The 20,081-nt window shown below is 42.4% G+C and overlaps 1 protein-coding gene across 4 annotated transcripts in view; it reads left to right on the top strand.

Annotated features, from left to right (window-relative positions):
* LOC124216142 (amyloid beta A4 precursor protein-binding family B member 1-interacting protein) overlaps positions 1-20,081 on the top strand; it is a 79,073-nt gene that overhangs the window by 33,398 nt on the left and 25,594 nt on the right. The window contains exon 1 of one of the 4 annotated variants that reach the window (XR_006882538.2): positions 5,269-6,368. The exons of 1 other annotated variant lie outside the window; for it this stretch is intronic. Coding sequence is in view for 2 of the 3 variants with exons in the window: in XM_046620311.2 (XP_046476267.1) it covers positions 6,195-6,368 (174 nt within the window). In the remaining variant the exon portion in view is untranslated. Of the gene's footprint in view, positions 1-5,268; positions 6,369-11,486; positions 11,810-20,081 lie in introns of those variants that run through there. 2 more of the 4 variants (XM_046620311.2, XM_046620312.2) reach the window with 2 other exon arrangements.

Genomic DNA, 20,081 nt, shown 5'->3' with positions numbered 1-20,081 from the left:
CTTTAATTTTTAGATTTATTTCAGCCTATTGAACGGAGCATTGATAATTTTTCCGAATTCTTCATCTTAATTTGTTCTTCAGTTATAAACTTGAAAAAAATTTCCCATTCAACTTTTTTAATGAATGTATAACGTCAAAACGAATATAAATACTGAGAAAAGTCAAGACATGTGTTTGTTCGTCTTGAATCATGGATTTTTTTTTTTGTGTAGCAATTGTTTTTTGTGTAAAATTAAAAAACGGTGTTGACTTTGAGCAGACATACTTTCCTTGTACATTTATTCATACGTTTTGATTCAAGACGAAAAAACCCATAAAAAACTTCTCAATATCTCTCTTTGTTTTTGAATTATATGTACCCAAAAAGTTGAATCCGGGAATGTTTTGAAAATTCATGACTGACAAAAAAAAAAAAAAAAACGGAGATACAAATTCAAGTACTTGTATCACATGGCTTGCAGAAATCACCCGTAAAAGTTGTTTCTCCGCTTTCAAATTTATATTGAAGAGAATTTTAGAAAAACCTCGAAAGAAATTGGAAGGGGATTCGGATCGGTCAGTCCTATTCGGCGCACGGGTCTCTGCTGCACACGCGCCAGAGGACAGCTGCGTCTTGGCAACGGCTGTCTCACCGCCCTCGTCCCTCCGGCACCCTCATCACGTCGCTTGTCACCCTTGTAAAACGATACTCGCTTCCGCGTGTTTTTTTATTCAGAGTCCTTATTATATCCACCGTCGAGTTGCGTTCCGTTTCTTTCTTATACCTACTCGATGCGCATAATTCATCCGATTCAATTCCGATCACTGTACAAACCGATTGGAACAGGCACTCGAAATAACTCTTTCCCTACCTTCTATCTCAGTGAAGTTGAAGTGCTGAATCGATTTGATTGGATCTAGAAAACATTGGTGCGACAAGAAGTCTGTATCCTGCTGCACAACACACGCATTCTCCACTTCCGTCCTGCAAACGGAGAACGAGCTGAACTTAAGTCGTAACGGAAAACTTTCAGCTAGACAAAATGCCCTCAATTCATTGCTGAATTTGCTGATTTTCTAATCTTTGATCACACAAACGTGATGCTGGCTGTTAGGGCTCATCCCTCCGGGAGCAGGCAAATCGTTCCCAAAAGGCGAGAGTCCTTCTTGAAAAGGACACGCGCTACGCTCACCATCTGTTGCGCCCCTTAGAATTCGAGGGAAGGTTTCACCCTCCACGAGTCTGAACCTACCTCAACTTAAAATAAAACGCATCTCCGAGGAGGCTGTAGTCCTTGCGAAACGGAGCGGCGATTCACCTCATACGTATGTAGGTACATTAATTGTTGTGTCTTGATCATGCGCGTATCTTTATACATATCTCCGGATGCAAAGTACCTTACGGCAGAATTAAGCAGTTATACGGTCGTCAGATGAAAGGTATCCATCTATCGGGTTCGCGCCACCTAAAAGAATAATTACCGATTCTCGCATACTATGTACAGTGTATTATCAACAGCCAAAAGTTGAGCAGCGGATTCAGAGTTTTTTTTTTTTGCCGCTTAAGAAATCTGAAAATTATTTCTGGTATACGGAACTGTAGAGAAGATCAAAATCGGCCTGCTGCAGCTGCTCCTCCAATGCTCCTTGCCGGCCGCACGTGTTCCTTTGGGGCAGGTGGTCGCCGTCCCGGTGATGAGGTTCACGAAAGGATCCGCGGGGTGCGAGGGGGAGGGGTGAGCACTGATTTGAACGGCACTCAAAAGAGAGGCTGCTGCGTTACAGGCCTGCTAGAAAGACGGGGGTCTCTGCCTCCTACGAGCGCTTCACGGTACGAGAAGAACGAGGGCAGGTGGTGCAGGTTTACTTTGTGCGCACGAGGACCATTTACGATTGATCACTGATTCTGAGGTGTCTTGGCACAGATGTAGATTTCATACTTTCTTCTGTCTACCACGCTGCTGACCCGTGACCAGCATTTTTAAAGTAGGTGTAGGCTGGAAAACTTCAAGAAAAAATTCGTGAACCATTTTCTAAAACAGCAATGCAAGATTTGGAAAAGAGAAAACACGTCTGAGGTGGTGAGGAATGACAGATAGTTCGATTGAGGTAGACAGCCCAACGCGTATTCTATAACTACCTCGGATACGTGTACCAGGACGATCGAGTTGGCAGGTGCGAACTGATGAGCCAATTTATTCATCCTTCAACCGCAGGCCGATCGTATTATACGTCAAACATCCCGTCGTTCAAAGTTGAGGTGAATTTAGCTGAACGTATTACGTATTGCTGAATTGTACATGTATTCAAGGAGCTGAAGCTGAACGTCACGCTATTCTACAATTAACCACGCGGTTTGGAAGACTGTTATTGTCTGTAATCCGTTGGCGAAAGTGTGATTTGTTTCTTTTACCGCGAGTCGCAATAAATGATTCTCAGGCGAGTCACGCTACATGACATAAGTAATTCAGCATTAGGGCAGAAATCAGTTTACATACATTGTTACTTACAAGCTTACTTAAAAATTACAATTCCGGTCGCAATAAGGAAGTTTATAACTGGTCAGAAATTTCATCGATTACCAATGAAATTTACTTATTTTTCTCAGGGGGATCAGTGTATTAATTTGGCTTTTAGTTTATTCAGTGCATTCACACCAAACCGGTCATAACGTCAGCTTGCATGCAGGTTGATGCAAAACTAAATCAATTCTTTAATATACCACCGCTTCATAGCGAGAATCATTTTTGTGGAAAAAAAATTAAAAGGAAGAGAAGAGCGAGGCTGAGAGCGAGACCAAGAAAGTTTTTTTTTTCTTCCTTCTCTCATCTTTCGTAAATCAGGATGCTGCTCGGGTAGCAGCAACAGTTGGTGCGAAGGAAACATCTGCCGCGTTTACGTCTCATACATAGACTGTATAACGCATACAACTGTACATTGGTGCATTTATACGGCTTACCTGTTTGGTACGTTCACTCAGAGATTCTCAACTCAAATCTTCGAAAAACGTCGATAAAGTATATTTCCGACCACTGCAACGTACACCAGCTGATTAACAATATAAACCGATTATCCTCCCTCTTCGTTTTCACTCTCATTCTCTTTTTATTACGAGCTTCATTCGATTATAGTATTTATCAAGCCCCCAATTATAGAATGATATAAAGCATTCTCAGAGGTGAGTCGACTAGTTGGTGGACCGAATGTTTACAGGGTCCATGATTAGTAAATGCACAAAAAAAAAAATAAAAAAAAAACGAACAATACCGGAAACTAACAATGCAGCCTTGTAGGGCAAAGGTTTCCATTACATATATTTACACGCAAGTGTATACCCATGTATTTATCAAACTCCTCCTCTGGCAACTACGTCCGCTTATCTGGAGATAAGTCTGAGGAGTTCGGTAATATAAAAACTATAGTCTACGCAGTCAAACCAGTGCATTCGAATAACTGCACCGTATTTGTAACTGGAACATGATGGCACATGGCCTCTACCAATTCTCAATAAATCGTGAGTCAAAAGGGTTGATTCCCCTCACCTGACTCCTGTAATCGTAGATATTACGTACTTCATGGGTTGAATCATCGACTTGGACTTCGACACGATATATTCACGGCACATGACTCACTTTAAATTGTAACATTTGTTTTATCGTGGCTGTAGGGTCGCGCCCCTATAGTAGTTTCGTTTGACCATATCTAACCGTGTAACCCATTCTGTCCACCTCCAATGGTTCTGATGCAAATTAATCCCTCATCAGTCGGTACTGATCCTGCGGTGATCAACCTTCAACTATTCTATTTTTTTAACATTACGTGCAAAACTGGAGGACTGTTTAGAATTCGGAATTCCAATAAGCTATCAAGTAATCTGTTTGGCACGTGATTACCTCCTTAGCCGAATAGAGTCACTCAGATAGAAACCTGAACAAACAAGTGGCGTCTGCAAAATCGAAGCAGATGTAATTACGGCAATTCTTATGGATTCACTGTTCAAATTTGGCACCAAAACCTTATCACACGAGGTCCACATTTACGACAATCATTCTTATACAATTCTGTTTGCAAAGGTTCTTGGTATTTGTGACAACTCTTGGAGTGAACTATTTTTCCCTCACCCGAGAGTAGTGAACTTAGTGAAGAAAAAAATTCTTTACTCAGGAAATCATCCGCAGTATGTCGACCCGACATGACGTATAAAGTGGTAAAGTGATCTAATTATACCGATGATACGTGACAGACGGTGGAAATGTTGTTTACCAATGCCTTCTTAGCCATCCCGCAAACCACAGAAGTCCTTGTTTTGCGGTGGTGAGGACGTGACCCAATTTCAGAGCCTTTTAAGTCACGAATTCTTGTTTATTGTAAGAGCTAAGCCGCAAGCGCCTGTGTGTTGAACATATGGATCATACACACGGACGGAATGCAAATGTGAAATTCCCCAAGAAAGTTGAATGAACCCAATTACATCGCTGCAAGCATCGGTTCAAACTTCGTTTCTGCTACTTAATACACATACATCGGAATATTCTTATGGTCGCAGTACCATGAAGAAGGAAAGAAGTCCTTGTAGAAATTCTATGATCATAGCATTGGAACTATTCTTAGAAGTTTTATCTGCAAACAAGGTAGTTGATGGTGTGCTTATGATTTGTATTACGAACCCATCACATCACGGAGTAGGAGACGAGGTGTCATAACCCATTACCGGAAGTACTGGCTATCGTCGAAAGTATAGCGTTATTACGACTTTGAATTTGTGCCCGTATTTCTTAATTTACTTGAAAATCCAACGCCGATCGTATTAGGATAACGGAAAAGTGTGCCCCGCTAAGTTCATACGTGTCATCATCATCATGCAATAGCAAGAAGTACAAAGTAACACCTTGAGAAACACTGCGAGCTGCAAGTCTATCTTTCGTCGGCGCCACGCGACCAGGTCGTTCGCAGGCTGCCGGGTGCTGTTGAAATCAACTACGGTGGTGGGGCTGGGGAACCTCTCTATATCGATGCTCTTATGCCCTCAGTCGACTCCCGGCTCTCACTGAGTTAAGGCTGAGATTTTATTAATTAGCACTATCTGGCAGTATCTGCAAGAGCTGGAAGTCGAGTTAAACTAATAACCGAAGAATCCTAATTGCGAGTCAACTTGATAAACAGTGGTCAGTGTGGAATCTATGGAGTGTTTGGTTTGTGTTTTTTTTTTTTCACATCAGCATGCCGTTGTGCAGTGACCACGTAACGCTTCGGTGAGATTTGACTTTCGTCTATTCTGGCGGATTAGCCTGCGAAAAGTGGACGTTGATAAACAAAACGTTAAAGTAACATTGGAAGAACGATACCTGTTGTGATTTGATGAGGACAAAGACTTCGGCATCCATCGTTACATGATCGTAGCGGATACGTTCGTTAAGGACTACGTGGGACACGTTGATAAGTCGATTTACTAAGGCAGGAACAAAAAGTATTTTGACATCCGATGGATCCGTCGATGATATCTTCTAGCTTAAAAAGTTGATCAGCCCCTTATACCACTACACTTTTATTTTTCCTTACACATTCAGTCCTGTCGCCTGTTTCATGCTTCTGTCTCAACTTCCATCCCCTACAGACACCATTGAGATCATTCAAGTATTTGACGGATTATGAGAGACTCTTTATTATTCAATCCTTTAATCAAACTTTCATCTTTTCATTCGTCAATCGTTGATATACCTACAATACCAATACATGCACTGCCGTGGCGTTGAATAAATTCCTATTGCTCAATCTCACGAATGATAATAACGATTGGAGTAGGGAACAGCTGATTGAATTTTAACCATTAATTAATGTAAAACGTCCAACGTCCTATTCAAATAATCTGAGAGGATGAACCTGGCGTTTGAAGAACCAAGTTGCCGAGGTGGGTGAGAAAAGTTAAGATATTCACGAAGCAATCTCGCAAGGCGGCGAACAGAATAAAAGAAGACAACGAAGCGTCAGTGGGAAAGAAGAAAAGGATAAAGACAGCTCACAAAGGAATCTCTGCCCGGCGCCAGGGTCAAATGGGATAAAGGGAGGAAAAAGAGCGGAGACTGCACGCTTGAAAAATACCGCCGCCATTATTATACATACGATAAGCTTACTGTCGGGCTACATCTACCAAGAATAGAAAGAAATTTTCTGTGTACAGTAAATCGATCGCTTCGGTCTGCGTCATCGAGAGACCATGTTGTGCGGAACATTTAATAAAAACAAACGTAGACACACCGGAGAAGAGTATCGACTGGTCAAGACGTTATCCTTGCATCAGCCAAAAATCGCTCCATTGAAAGAAATCACGGGAAACGGCGCTCGCAGGAACAGGGCGAAGACCGTTGTCATCAAAGATCTCTTGCAATCGGTAAGCAAATTGGATATCATCTGCCGAATTATTTACATTCGTTCAAAAGTGAATATTTACTTTCCGGTAAATTGTTCATTCTTGACGAGCAAAATTGATGCTGAAAATTCAACTTGTCGAACGTATATTCCTACTGCCACAAAGTTGATGCCCATTTCTGAGAGGTTTCGTGTCATTGTCATTGCCATTGTCGTATAATATGTTAAATCAAGGTACGGACACATAATGAATACTTCAAATTTCACGTCTATAACCGAAAATAATGTGAGGTATGGCAGAAGCACGAAGTGTTATATTTATACAGCAATGCACACATTCACCCAGAGAATACTAAGTACGTCTCTCTTCTTTTCGCGCACAAGCATCAGCGTGCACCGATGCGGTAGATTGGGCGGAGGACGCTGAACGGCTGCGGCGAAGAAGCAGCCCGATGGTTGTATCTGCACCTTATAAGGCGTCGTCCGTGATGTTCCGCTGCACCATCTATTAGAAACTCTTTGTTGAGCTGGTCCCGGTGGTTCTTTTTTCTTTTTCTGTTTTTTTTTTCCTTTTTTTTCTTAACCACAAAAACGGCATACCCTTTTACCTTGAACGTGCACACTGTAAGCTATGGTGCCCCTTCTTTCGCCTTTCTTATCGTTGTCCTTATAAGATCGTTCAACTCTCGGCTAACTAAGTGTATGTATAGGAAATTCTTCCAGTGCTATGTTTACAGTTACACAAATAGAAAATTTTCTTCAATCATCACGCGGTACATGCACCTGTACTTCGGTAATTACGATTATGCTAAATTTACGCAATATCATCTTCTCCGGAGATTATCGAAACTGAGTTCGGATTCGTTATCAATATATTGAAATACACACATGGTACGATAAAGTTTCAGGAAATAGAAAACACATTCGATCAATTTCCAAAACCAGTTACGTGTTATAGGACGCTGGAGAGGGATTGTCATGTTAAATTCAAACGCATTTAGATTCTATATAATGTAATTCGTTCTATTTTATCTCTCCGAATCCCTGCTTTCTATGCTTTTCGACAATTTTATCGCTGCAGGATAAATTTCGACGGCCGATTTCGGTGGTAATTTGGAAGAGCTATTTTTTCAGTATCTATCTGGAGGCGTGTAAGTGATTAGTTCTTCTAAACCATATAATTAACACATTATCGCCCTCTTGAGAAATACCTTTGCCCCGATAATAATTAGGGCTTAGGAATTTGGTCTTTGATCGTCTCCTGCAACCTCTGTAAAAGCCCAAGGGGAATTCGTGAATCCTCGTGCAAAAAAAACGACTCGCAAGCGTGCTTTTATCTTTGCCAGTTGCGCAGGTATCCTGTATACAATTGCATTACGTACCTACACATATACACACACAAAGAGGTTGAACGATATATGTATATACCTATGCATATATACATATATCTGCCCCCCCCCCCCCCCCCCTTTTTAGTTCCCCTCAGTGCCTCTTTGTTCAGAGTTTCGCTCGAGGCAATCCCTTCAGCTCGGCGTCTGGACTGGAGTCCAGTTATTCCAGGCGCATAAAAATCCCAACGAATTATTTAGCAAGAGCGGAATTCACCCTGGAGGCGCATTAGTGCACGCAAAGAAAAACGCCGCACGGGACCGGCGCGAAATATTCGTTGAGGACGGAGGTTTCGTAAACTGACCAGTCGACATTCCGACTCAGAGCAATTCGTTTCAATCAAACAATCGGCGCCGCTTTGTCCGATCTCATACAACCGCGTGGCGCCCCTTTAACAGTAGTATGGTTCTTCTAGTTACAGTTAATTGAAGCTAATCGTTGGTCCTCCTACTTCTCTGAGCGGATTGAGTCGCGCCAGAGTGAGAAAATAAATAAAAAGGAATAAAAATATACCACGTGATCGTGAAATTTGTCATTACCGCGAATTTTTACATTTTCTACAAGTCGAAGTGCTGAGTCATTAGTCGACACTCGGAAGGAGGTGTTATATTATGGCAACGAATCTCATACTGCGGGGTGTCCGAGTTTAATTTCATCCATGCTCAGTTAGATTTGTATCTTTGAAACGTTGCCAGTGTTGCCAGGAGGAGATTCGTTGAACCAGAGCGAATGGATATCGCACAGCTGCATAGTAAAGAAAAGTACTCGAATACTTATCATTCGTTGCTAAATTGCCCATTGTCACAAAATTCTTGTTATTGCTTTCGTTCATCAATGTTCCGGAGCTGATTCACAGAGCGAGTTTCGAATGCATAATTTGCTCAGTACTCACAAAGGCACGTGAGTAATATTATTAGACTGATCACTGCAGCGCTTCCCACTTGGGAATCATTGTACCACGGTAAGTTTTAACGAATCCTGAGAGAAGCTGAATTATTTCAAGCCTGAATCCATGCTCGCGTTCTGCAACTGAAATTAGAACGACTATAAGGATACGCATTCCGCGGGAGAATCGGGAGCTGAATAACTTAACCCAACCCAACTTATTCTAACCTAACCCTAACCAAACCTATCCCAAAATTACTTCGCCGCCTTGATGTATATACTTACCCAGAGAAAAGTTCGCTCCTTTACCGGACATTGCTGAAGTTTTTTGCCAACCGCTGCACCGTCGATTCCGGCTCCTATACACTGCTGCGTAGATCTGAGGGTGTTTTTTTTTTTTAAACCAGTCAGGTATCGGTCACTTGACCATGGCCCTAACCTGATGTTGATGTGCGCATGCATAGTATAGACAATGTGTGTAGAATATTTCCCACAGGTCTTAAAAGTACCTAAATTGATTGATAAACGATATCTCGCGAAAGGATGTAAAGTAGATGGGGGAGTTGAGATGTTGGCAACCAATTGCCGTGATGTCAGACCTACGACTTGCACCCCAGTAACAGGATGCGCTTATTGGCACCTGAGTATAAGTTGACACTTGTTGAGCTGATCGGGCAGAGGCTGCCATTGCGGTGAACATACGATTAAGCAGGAAAGATTTGATCATCGCGTACGATTTTTTATTAATCTCGCAGATTAAAAAAAAGATCTTGAGTCTGAGAAGTACTCTGATTTTGTGAATTTTGATTTGTCGGACCATTTTATCGATGTCGAATCTCTTACATTGGCGTTGGCATCACATGTGGTATCAAGGGAGATCCTGACGTCAAAACAACGCCATCCAATAAATTCACGCTTATGAATTTCAGTTTGTGCTGCTCACAGATTTAGCAATTGTTGACAAAAACTATTCTAGGTGCAACTCATGAGGATAAAAAAACGCAGCAGGCCGGAGTAAAAAACTGAAAAATCATGATGTAATTGCGAAATCATTTCACTTCATTCGCACTTATGAATACGCGTTCCTGATCAACAGATTTGAAGCTGGGAAAACTTACGTAAGCTTACCTGTATGCACAGGGTCGAATGCATAGCTATTACGCTGTCATAGGACGGCAACAGTGACAAAGGCAAGAGAATGGCCCTGCATTGATGATATCGGAGGAGGAAGGGATGGGAAGCTTTGATCGACTCGCAACATTTTGTCCGTGGCAGTAAAATCAATTATATCCCACGTACTCGTGGGCGGGATACACTACGTACCTACTACACATGGGTATACGTGTATGTAGACCATCCACATGCATATTTGAACGTATACGAGCCCCCTGCGGCGCCTTTTCCCGTGCACCCCGGCCCCCCTAGCACCCGTGTACGGTGCTGCGTCGTTGCTAGGGGCAACCCCAGCACCGACATCACTGCCGCAACCAGCCAGGCCCGCACGCTTATGGGGGTCTATTCTGTGCTTTTTGGGTTTTCGAATTTTCACGTGTAGAATTCTCCGTGTTAAGGTTGAAATGAAAGAAAGTCATAAATTGACGTTTCGGTTCTGGGGGGGGGGGGGGGGGCGTTTCAGAAAAAATTAAATATTCTTAAGCCTCGTGTCTGAGGTGAAACTTTGAATGTGAAAGAATTCCAAAAAAAAAAAAAAAAAAAACACTAAATCGGTGGACATTAAGTGACAACCTGTATCGTCGGTATCATCCATTTATCATCCCTCATCCGAGTGTTACCTAAAGCCATCAAACCCAGTTGACAGTTTCTAATTTTCACTCTTCCACCGCGTTTATAGCTCTGAATGATCAAAGACTGATTTTGATTGGCTGAACGGTAGTAAAAGTGTGGAAACTTCGAGGGCTGAAATTACGGTACAGCTGAACTCGTGTTTCTCCGCCGTTTTATTGACCCCCCGACACATTCTGCAGCTACCTCCTTCTCACGGAAAAACCTCACTCACCGGTCCCGGCGTCGTACCTAACGTACTTGAAATCTGTCGAACTCGTTCCCGGTGTACGGAATTAATGGTATGAACAAGTATTTTTTCGATCAGCGATTCCTTAGAAATGGAAACTCGAAAATTTTGCTACCGTAGCAGGGTTTGACGTGATTTCTGACATCTCCAGCAGTCCTCGGCAATTGCGCACATTTTGTGCATCTATCAAATTCAATACTCATTCGATCTGCAATTTATCTTTACGAATAGTCCAACAACAATCCTCTAACCTCGGTCGGCATGTGCACCCACGTTTCCTCGGGTGGTTCGTACCGTGGTTCAGGGCACCCTAGTACCAGCCGATCCGCAGTAAGGATCGTCCCTGAACCCGAGAGAGAGAAGGAAGGAGAAAGAGAGGACGGATCTGAGGGAGAGAAATGGGGATGGCTGGATGGGGCGAGGGTGATGGCGAGGCGGAGGGGGAAGGAGAGAAGTCCGCCCCCGCCAATCTCCGCACGGTCGGGACTCTCGGGAGCTTAGCAAGCCGGCTCTCTGCCAGACGAACGCGCGTACAGACGGTCAGAGTATTATTAAGCGCCGCGCCACAAGTTACCCACGACGACGACTGGTGATCGCTTCGCTTCCTGTCATTTCTTTCCGCTTCCCTCCCTGGCTGCTTTTTTTAAAAAAGCGTCATCGATTCCTTCGGTGTTCGGGGTGAAATTGTGTCGCGAAGGAATGTCATTTTAATCTCTTTTTGGAGTCGATTCTGTGTAGTGATCCGATTCTTTGATTAAGTTCCTAAGGTTCCTTCATTACTGTAGTTTTCTTGTGGGATATTCGACGTTTTTTTTTTTTTTTTTGTTAAATAGTAACCCAATGCCGGGCAGATTGGAAAGTCAAATGAGTCGTAGAGATAATTTATCGAGTACGACAAGCTTCTTGACACTTATAGTAACAACTTAGGAATGAACGAAGGGTGAGGGTGAAACAGTGGCCGTTCAATATTTCCCAAGAAGTATCGCAGAGTATTATCTTACGATATGGATTGGCTTAGGAGGCATGAAAATTGCAGCGAGGAAGTGGAATTGAACAACTCAGTGGTAGATGCAGCTAAAGATTCCACCGTGATAACATGTAACGAGGGGAATGACGATTGTCAGTTTGAAGAGGACGCGTCCATCGACGAAGGAATGGTATGTTGAGCGTTCCCTTATTCTATCATATTAATTCTCACAAGCTTTGAAACGTTGCTTGAATGCGAGTAGAAATTAATCGTCAAAAATGCTTTCGAAAAACTTTATTTCGTCTGCGGCGTATTGAGGTTTCACGAAATAAAGTACAAACTCGTTATGTATTTATCCCCCGAGTCCTTACAATACCTTTTTGTGTTCGATCGAAACATAAACACTCCGCTTTACTTAACCGGTAATTACCAATCGAAACTCGAGGCTCCGCTCGGGAGCCTCTACTTAAAACCCAACGCGAATAAGAATTGGAGGGAACACGTGTTCGCCCCACGGGGTGATGGATGCATGCATGGGGTACGTATATGTACACACAATACGGTGCACACCTTCCTACTGGAAGGTGAGAGGGGTCGAGGGTCATGAGGGAGATGAGGGGGAGGGTCTTTACTCAACTTACCTTCTAATACGTACCACCTCGTTTATTCCACTACATTTGCGGGCTTTGTCGCATGCTGTACGAGGAGAGTTGGTATGTATGCCGACGTGTAAGGTTGGTGAGCGCTCGAAGACACAGGTCTATGGTATAGACGTTAAGTGTTATCCGAAGAAAATGTGATGAAAACACTTTATGACCGTAGGGGATGGTGGAATTCCATTAAAAATTGGATTTGGTTCAAAAGTGGTTCTGTTTCCCACTTTCCAAAAATTTTTGTGGACTTGAGGGTATTCCTTTGCCCGCTTGGAATGATTTTCGGCGAATAATCATGGTCCGTGTCGTTGTGACCTCTAGATCACCCACTATCCGGGTGAGGACCAAGGGGTCGGTACGAAAAGTTTCATGCAGCGCGGACGCGGCAAGGAGAAAACTTGACAACGTTGCAGTACCAGCGGCACGCCTTGGCCCTCTGGAGGATGAATCACCGTTGTCTCTCCCATCGTAAGCATAGTCACAGCCACGGTCACGTCTCTGGATTCATTTTCCTAAATATTCTAATATTCTTATGGTAACCGTTTGTGTCCTCCATTTTGATTCTCGGGTTACGACCTATGTACACCGCGTTTTCGCTTTGATTGGAAAACTCACGTTGACATGTTCTATCGATATCGGTGAATGAAACGGCTGATGAACAAAAAATTCCAATTTTGATCAGAGTGTCCTCGGGGTGTGCGCACTGAACGTGTAAGAGAGAAAACTCAGCCGGGCAGCCAGCCATCCACCCATCGAGTCATCCAGCTTTGCCAGCTCACCCCCTGCGGGGGATGAAACATGATTCATCGTCCGAAAGCCTTCCGCTCCACCCTCTTTTAGTCCCCGCATCTCTTTTCCCTCATTTTCTCTACCCGGCGACTCATTTCACTCCGCGCACTAGCCAGAAGACTTATCATCGTTCTTCGTGATAACTGGCTTTGGATAGGTTCGAACGGTTCTACTTCTCGGTGTAAGATTTTTACCTATGTAGGAGATTGTGGTACGTGCTTGAACAAATTTTTCTTCTTCAAGCCATTTTGTACTTTATTTGAAAATCGATGACATTAATTTCTGGTTCTTAGGCAGAGGTGATGTTGTCGTATATGATACGGATTCCTTGTTGTTATATAACGATTGAATATTTCCTTGCTTTGGTTCGCCTAGTGCGCATTAATTTCTTATAAATCTATCGAATTATCTGTTGAAATTTATTTCCAACGGGATATTTAACTATTATTATGGAGGCCAGAAACTCACTAGCATTTCAACTAAACTTTGACCATGATATGTTGTATCTCTACTCACAAATTCTATATCTGCAACCATGACATGTTATCACTTCTCGACCAAGAGGATTAATCGGATGGTCGGAAATGCTGCGTATACATCGCAGGCAGTAATTGATTAAAAGTTGAACGCAGCTAACATCACTTTGATAAATTTGTGCTTAAAGTGGAGTAATATCGAAGAAGGAGAGCTCTTCTTTTCCGCAGAATAATTCATTTTTGGTCATATGCGTACTTGTGAATATAAGGAGCAGTGTAGCGGATGGTAAACAAATTAGGCCCATTATTTATCATTATTATTACGATATTACTTTTGATGCTTCTTTTTTGCACAATGAGTAGAATTACATCTGGAATTGTATACATAATGCACATTAGCTACATGGTTTATGAGTTTGAAGATGAGAAGACTGATGGAAAAATTAGATTACCATGCGCGGTGTATCACTTCAGACTTCATGGATCGGATGTATACACACTTTATAACTTATAGGTCGGAGTAGATGAACACACGATGTGAACAGTGAACGAGGATGCTCAGGCTAGTTTGGCGAATCCACTCGGTATGTACGATATGAATAGATGTCTTCCGTGGGTCGAGCCTTATATATATCAAATGAGTTGAGGCAACCAAAGCGGGCTAGAGAGCGACTTTCTTGCTATTCATATGCCTACCAATTTTGTGTTATTTCCATTATTTTGTCATCTCGTCAGGTTCTTTGCTTCGTCATGTGTTTTCTGTTTTCTGTATCCGTTTCTAATTCCTTTCGTTCCATCGCATTCTTTCGTAGTACAAGTATCACCTTTCTGATGTGTATATCTCTCAGGAAATTTAATTCAAATATCGTCGAAATACAATACACAATTATACGCGGTTTCATTTCATGCGAGGGATTGCCGCGAGAATCTAGGAATTACAATAAATCATGCGCTTATATCAGTTTCTCCCTTCGGAAGCGCACCGTCCAGGCGTGCGTTGCAGGCCTTTGGTCGTAGTCATGGCGTAAACGCGTTACGGCGTACATATCTATAGGAATTTATCAGCATCGGGAGTGAGAAGGGCCCCGTGGCCAAGGGTCCCGATGCCGGCAACACGCTACAGCTTGGATATTTTTAGAACGACGTCTGGAAGATTCGATATCGTTGCCGTCACGACGCCTCGCCTTGTAATTCACCGTCCCGTCTAGTTGCCGGTGTCTTTGTATTCGTATTTCACTAGCGGGCATATACATATAATGCATGGATGCATACGTATATACGCGGCGGTCGCATAGAGAGAAAGAACGGAGTGGGAGAGAAAGGTTCTCTCGTGAAACGACGCTGTCGTGGGTTGTGCTGTGAGGCCCAGAGCTTACACGGACCTTACAGGCCCTTAAGTCTCCTGATTAGGGCGCTGTGTACCGTAGAATGCCATTTATCAACCGCCTTTCCTCCGACACTAGTGCGTGTAACTCGGAAACGAAAGAAGCGATGGACCGACGCGAGACCGTGGAAACTCAGCATGTACTTAAAGGATTGTTTACAGGCCGGTGTGCGTAGAAAAAGAATTTTTTTAATAACTAACAACCTAGCTTAACGGGTTTACCGTGTCTTGGAAACTCGCCAATTACAATTTCGGCGTGATTAAATTTTTTCCTCCAGTTCTATTGGATTATTTGAGATTTTGACGAACGATATAAATCGTAATTAATTTTTGTCCGGCTGATATTTAAGGATATAACAAATATTTCAGAACTCATTAAAATTGTTCGAATAATCTTTACGGCACGTTACACAATGTGTCACTTTTTGAAACATCTCGCTGGAAATTAACTCACCAAGGCGTGACGTTTTACCGCCCATCTGGCAAATAGATATTTTTAATTAACTTGTTTGTACATTGGGGCCTTGCGGCATCGAGATAGCAGATTCGAGACCCGCATCTTCAGGGTTTGTTGTAATTTGAACACGTGTACGCATTACCACGATGACGTCACGTTTTGCGGTTAGGCGATTCCAGCTGTAAACAGTAGCTATTCATCCAAAGCGTTTACTGTCATCAGAGTAATGAGAAACGTGCTGGAAAAGTTCACTAAAAGTATTGCGTATTCAAATTGTTATAAAAAGAGTACCGATTGAAAAAATAATGTTGTGTACCACAGTGGTAGAAATAAAAACACGACTTCAATTTTGTTGAATATCGTGCTTGCCATATTAGTTTGCTGTTGTCTTCAGGGTCCATGATTTGTCATAATATCGAGCACGAAAGCGAACATGATTTGAATGACGTACGGTTTATGAGTTACCAATCAGTCTTCGATCAAAGTATATGTTGTTGGATGATGATGAACTAATCGTTTCTCGGTAGTGTAGCATGATTTACGACAACGTTAAGTAAGTTGCCAAATATTTTTTGCTCTGTTTAATTGTTGCGCATAATTCAGTTTCTTCTTCGAATTGGTTATTCCCCTTTCCAGTCGCTTTCACCCACCCCCAAAGGCTACACTTTTTTCCAGGCTCTAATCCTTACTTTAGTTGCCCTTTGTGGAAGGGAAAACCTCGTTGATGGACGCCCACACCCACTTATCGCAACTTCTGTTCTCTGCTCTTTTTCACGCCTACGTACGCACTGTGTTTAATCCTTTTCAAGGCATCCTCTTCTGCCATGTCGTCAATGATCACCCGTGTGAGCGTCCTTTAAAGAGGGTTGATCACCCCGATGAAAGCCATTAGTTTCGTTTTACTTTTATTCAAGACAATACCCGTGATATAAGAAATAGACACGTTGAGTATAGTCATGATGCCCCAAAAATGTCTGTTTCTGTACATTTGATGTGGTTCTCTTACTGCAGCTCGAGAATGATCACTTCTGTTACATACGCAATGCAAAGTTCAATGTCTCGCACGTATAGCATTCCTGACATGACCGCAGACTATTTTTAAAGCATCAATCTTTGAGAAAGATCGTGCGATAATTTGTCAATTATCATTCTCATATACCTGGATAAGGGTGGAGAAAGATGGAATTTAGATAAGGAGTTTACCGTTCAGTTAATTAAATTCTTCAGTCCTTCAAGCAACACGTTGCCAGTTAAGGAAGCCACAGAATCAGGGACGCGGGACGTTCCAAGCTTGCAGTTCCTGACTCTTTGGATGGTATAGGGTCAGGTCACCGCCATCGACCCACGACGGCGTTTTCTATTACGTTGCTACCCCTAGGGCTATTCGCGTCCTTCACTCTGCCTACAACGGCATTCTATTCGTGATACTTGCTTCCTGTGCTTGGACTTGTTCGAATTATAGCTCTTTGGCGAATAATGCGGTGTGTTGAGTCACCGCGATATTTTCGATGTATCTGCATACTGCTTGGCTTCAAATTATTATACTGAGGACAGCCTCGTTCGGAAGAAACAAGTTTTTGCGGACAGGAACACAACCGGTTTAGAATATGCTGCTTGAGATTGCGCTTCTCGGTTTATTTTGGAGTAAGGTTCCGCTTTCGAATGATTCGGAAGTAGAAAAATTTCAAAAGATATATAATTGTTTTCATTTTTCTCAATTCAAACATCTTTTGCACCACTCAATATGGGAATATATAACGCCAGTCTAATTGTTGGGAGTCAACAAAAAGCCAATATCTTGAATTGTTTCAAAATTTTTGATTCATTATACCCAGGATAATGCCCTCCTCAAGTGAGATCATCTTTTGCGAATTGACAAAAGCAAAAAATCAACCGGGTCAAGAAAATCTGAGAAAACATTGTAATTAAGTAATGTTATCTCTACGAAAATTCTGACCTTTTTAATGCAGCATTTTACGGCTATTCCGTGCGTGATGGAAATGGAGTTAGTGGCTGCATTTGGTGTGGAGGTTATTGCGTACCGAAAAATCTTCTTAGACCAGACCCTTTCTTAACGTTATCGTTCGAAAGTTCTGCAGTCTTCTATTTTTGTAGGCATGCGTAAGGCTTAAAAATATTGGGGTGGTTATTTTTAGTTCACCATGACTTCGGTGATGCGTCTCGCTCACTTATCAGGCACACGAGGTACAGATTCCATTAGTACCGCTGTGTAGGAAAATAATTTAACTCGCAGTTTGAAAAACTGTAGATATAGAGGAAAGCATTGCAAACGCGAAAACATTTATTTTCCAGCATTGCCTACGGACCATTTGTAGTTCAATGTGATCGATTCCGTTCTTCGTAACAAATACGTAATTCTGTACACTTTCACTGCTTTATGTATAAAGCAGCAATGCAACCGAAATAAAGCACGGAGCTGCTGTTGGTGAGCTGCGTCACCCGCAGATGTCTGACAGCTGTTTCTTAAGCATGGTCAATTTTATTCGTGTTTCGGCGGCTTATCCATGCGTCTGGACGCCATTTTGATTGTCTTTGCTAATCCAGTCGATAGTGGTGCTCATTTATTTCACCATCAATTCGCAGGTCCCACTGATCTCTATATTAACATACTCTGTATGTTATTAACACAAAATCATTGGGTTCATTCTGAACTGTGGTTTTATATTCACTGCATTTATTCCCATCCAGAATTTGTCAGCTTCATGTTTGGTCAATTTATCATTAGATTCGACAAACTAATGAGGCGAGTCTGAATTGTTAAGTTTATACGAAATAAAGCGAATGACAAATGAATTCAAAATATCAAATAGCATTCCTTTAATAGTACGTAGTTGAAGAAGTAAGTTATCAACGAATACGGCAGTGTTTCGTAATATGAATGATTTCGCCAGATCAACACCTAATTACACTCCCGGTAGATAGAGTCTAGCCAAAGAGATTCTTGTGGCCTAGAGTAGACCCTTGGCTAAGGAGCCTTGCGGCAGGAAGGGAAATTATGCGTGCCCACGTAGTGTAGTACCGTGATGCATGAGCTGTGAAAGATATCGAAATTCTTAAGCGAACCGGTCATTTTTTAACCTTCCCAACTTAAAGCTGAAATTTTTGAAACGGACGCTGGTTCACATTCTTGCTACGAAGCTGTTGACCTGTTGGTGGATTTCACCATGCCGTACCACCTCGACGAAGGATTTGCCACGAAAATTGCACAACACTTTCACAGTACATGTTCCAAAACTGCCGGGAAGCTTGAAACGGTAATGGGCTTAGTGTGGTTTAAGGTTTGGAAAGAGGCGAGGAAAGGAGTCCACCATCCGACTAAAATTTGACTCTATTACACAGTCAAAAAACGGACTGACAAAACATGAAGACATGCATAAAATCATAGTGGAGGCAAGTAAGTGGTGAACCAGAAATATTCTGGAGTTGTGACTGAACGCCACCGAGCAGAGAACTCTTTGTTAATTTTGAAAAATTGAAAATTGTTAATTGAGCGTCTAGCGTTTGTACGCTCGCACGTATTCTTGTGTTACAGTTGCGCACTTCGCGCCGATCCTCGTCTTTACGCAACGCGAGTAAAGGACCATTCATGCTCCGTACGGGGATGTGTTTTTAATTTTTCAAGGCGTGGTTCTTCTATGGATGGTTGCTGCTCTTTGTGGGTCGAGTTGCATTCTGAATACAAAACCTTCCCATTTGTATAACTCGTTGTTGCAGGATGCCTGCTGCAGACGAGTTGTGCGTTAACCCGTGCCCACGCCTTCTCCACCCTCTTCCTCAGCTTCGGTTTCTACCGCGGTGAAAAAAACGCAGGCATGAGTTGCCGCCGACCCCTCGATTTTACTTTCGGCTCTTTTCCGCTGTACTACTCAGACATTGTCACGTTTCCCTTTGTCGCGTTCTCGAGGTATATTCATGACATTAATTGCGCGTACAGATTTAGGGTTTACTAAAACCCATTTGATAGAATTAAAGCTTCCAGCTACTGGAAATACATACTTTTGGACAGCCATACACGCTCAGGTGTAAAAAAAAAAAAGAAACAGTTTTTGACAACGTGCTGCACCTTGATACCTTCGTCAGACCGTAAAAAAATATCTGTACGTCAACATCGGCGAAAGTCACCTATAAAGAACTGCTGTCATGTGAAGTCTTCCCAATGGCACCCCTAGCGACGGAATGAAGCATGGTGAATTCCTGTTACTGTAACTTTGTCTACCCAAGTAATGGATCATTAAGCAACCAGACACTTTTTGTGATAATTTATGTCAATGTAATTTTCTACCCAATTACAGACGCGGTAAAAAGTTTGCAAAGGGGTTCATGCAGATATTAATGTCCATCATCAATTATGTACAAAAATTGGAAATAAAAAATGAAGATCGACATGAGTATTTATATTACAAATCGTATGATACATAAAGTTCTCCAGGCAAGATACCAAAAGTATTATTCTGACCGTTGGTTTTAGAGACCCTCAGTTGGCTTAGACTCCAAGACACCTTTCTCATGCTTTTGAGTATTCCTTGAGGGCAAGAGCAGGTAGTTTCCGAAGCCCGCCTAGCCGAGGGTCTAATCGGAGCCGGTCAGCCCACCCGCACTTTCGTTAACAAGGCTTTGTTGCATGGCCCACGGCGGCCATTTTGGTACGTGGCTATATGTTTGACGACTCACTCGACGTTATT

The sequence above is a fragment of the Neodiprion pinetum genome, chromosome 4, assembly GCF_021155775.2.
Source record: "Neodiprion pinetum isolate iyNeoPine1 chromosome 4, iyNeoPine1.2, whole genome shotgun sequence".
Lineage (NCBI taxonomy): Eukaryota > Metazoa > Arthropoda > Insecta > Hymenoptera > Diprionidae > Neodiprion > Neodiprion pinetum.
The sequence above is the reverse complement of the archived record's forward strand: the minus strand, read 5'-3'. Positions and strand labels throughout refer to the sequence as shown.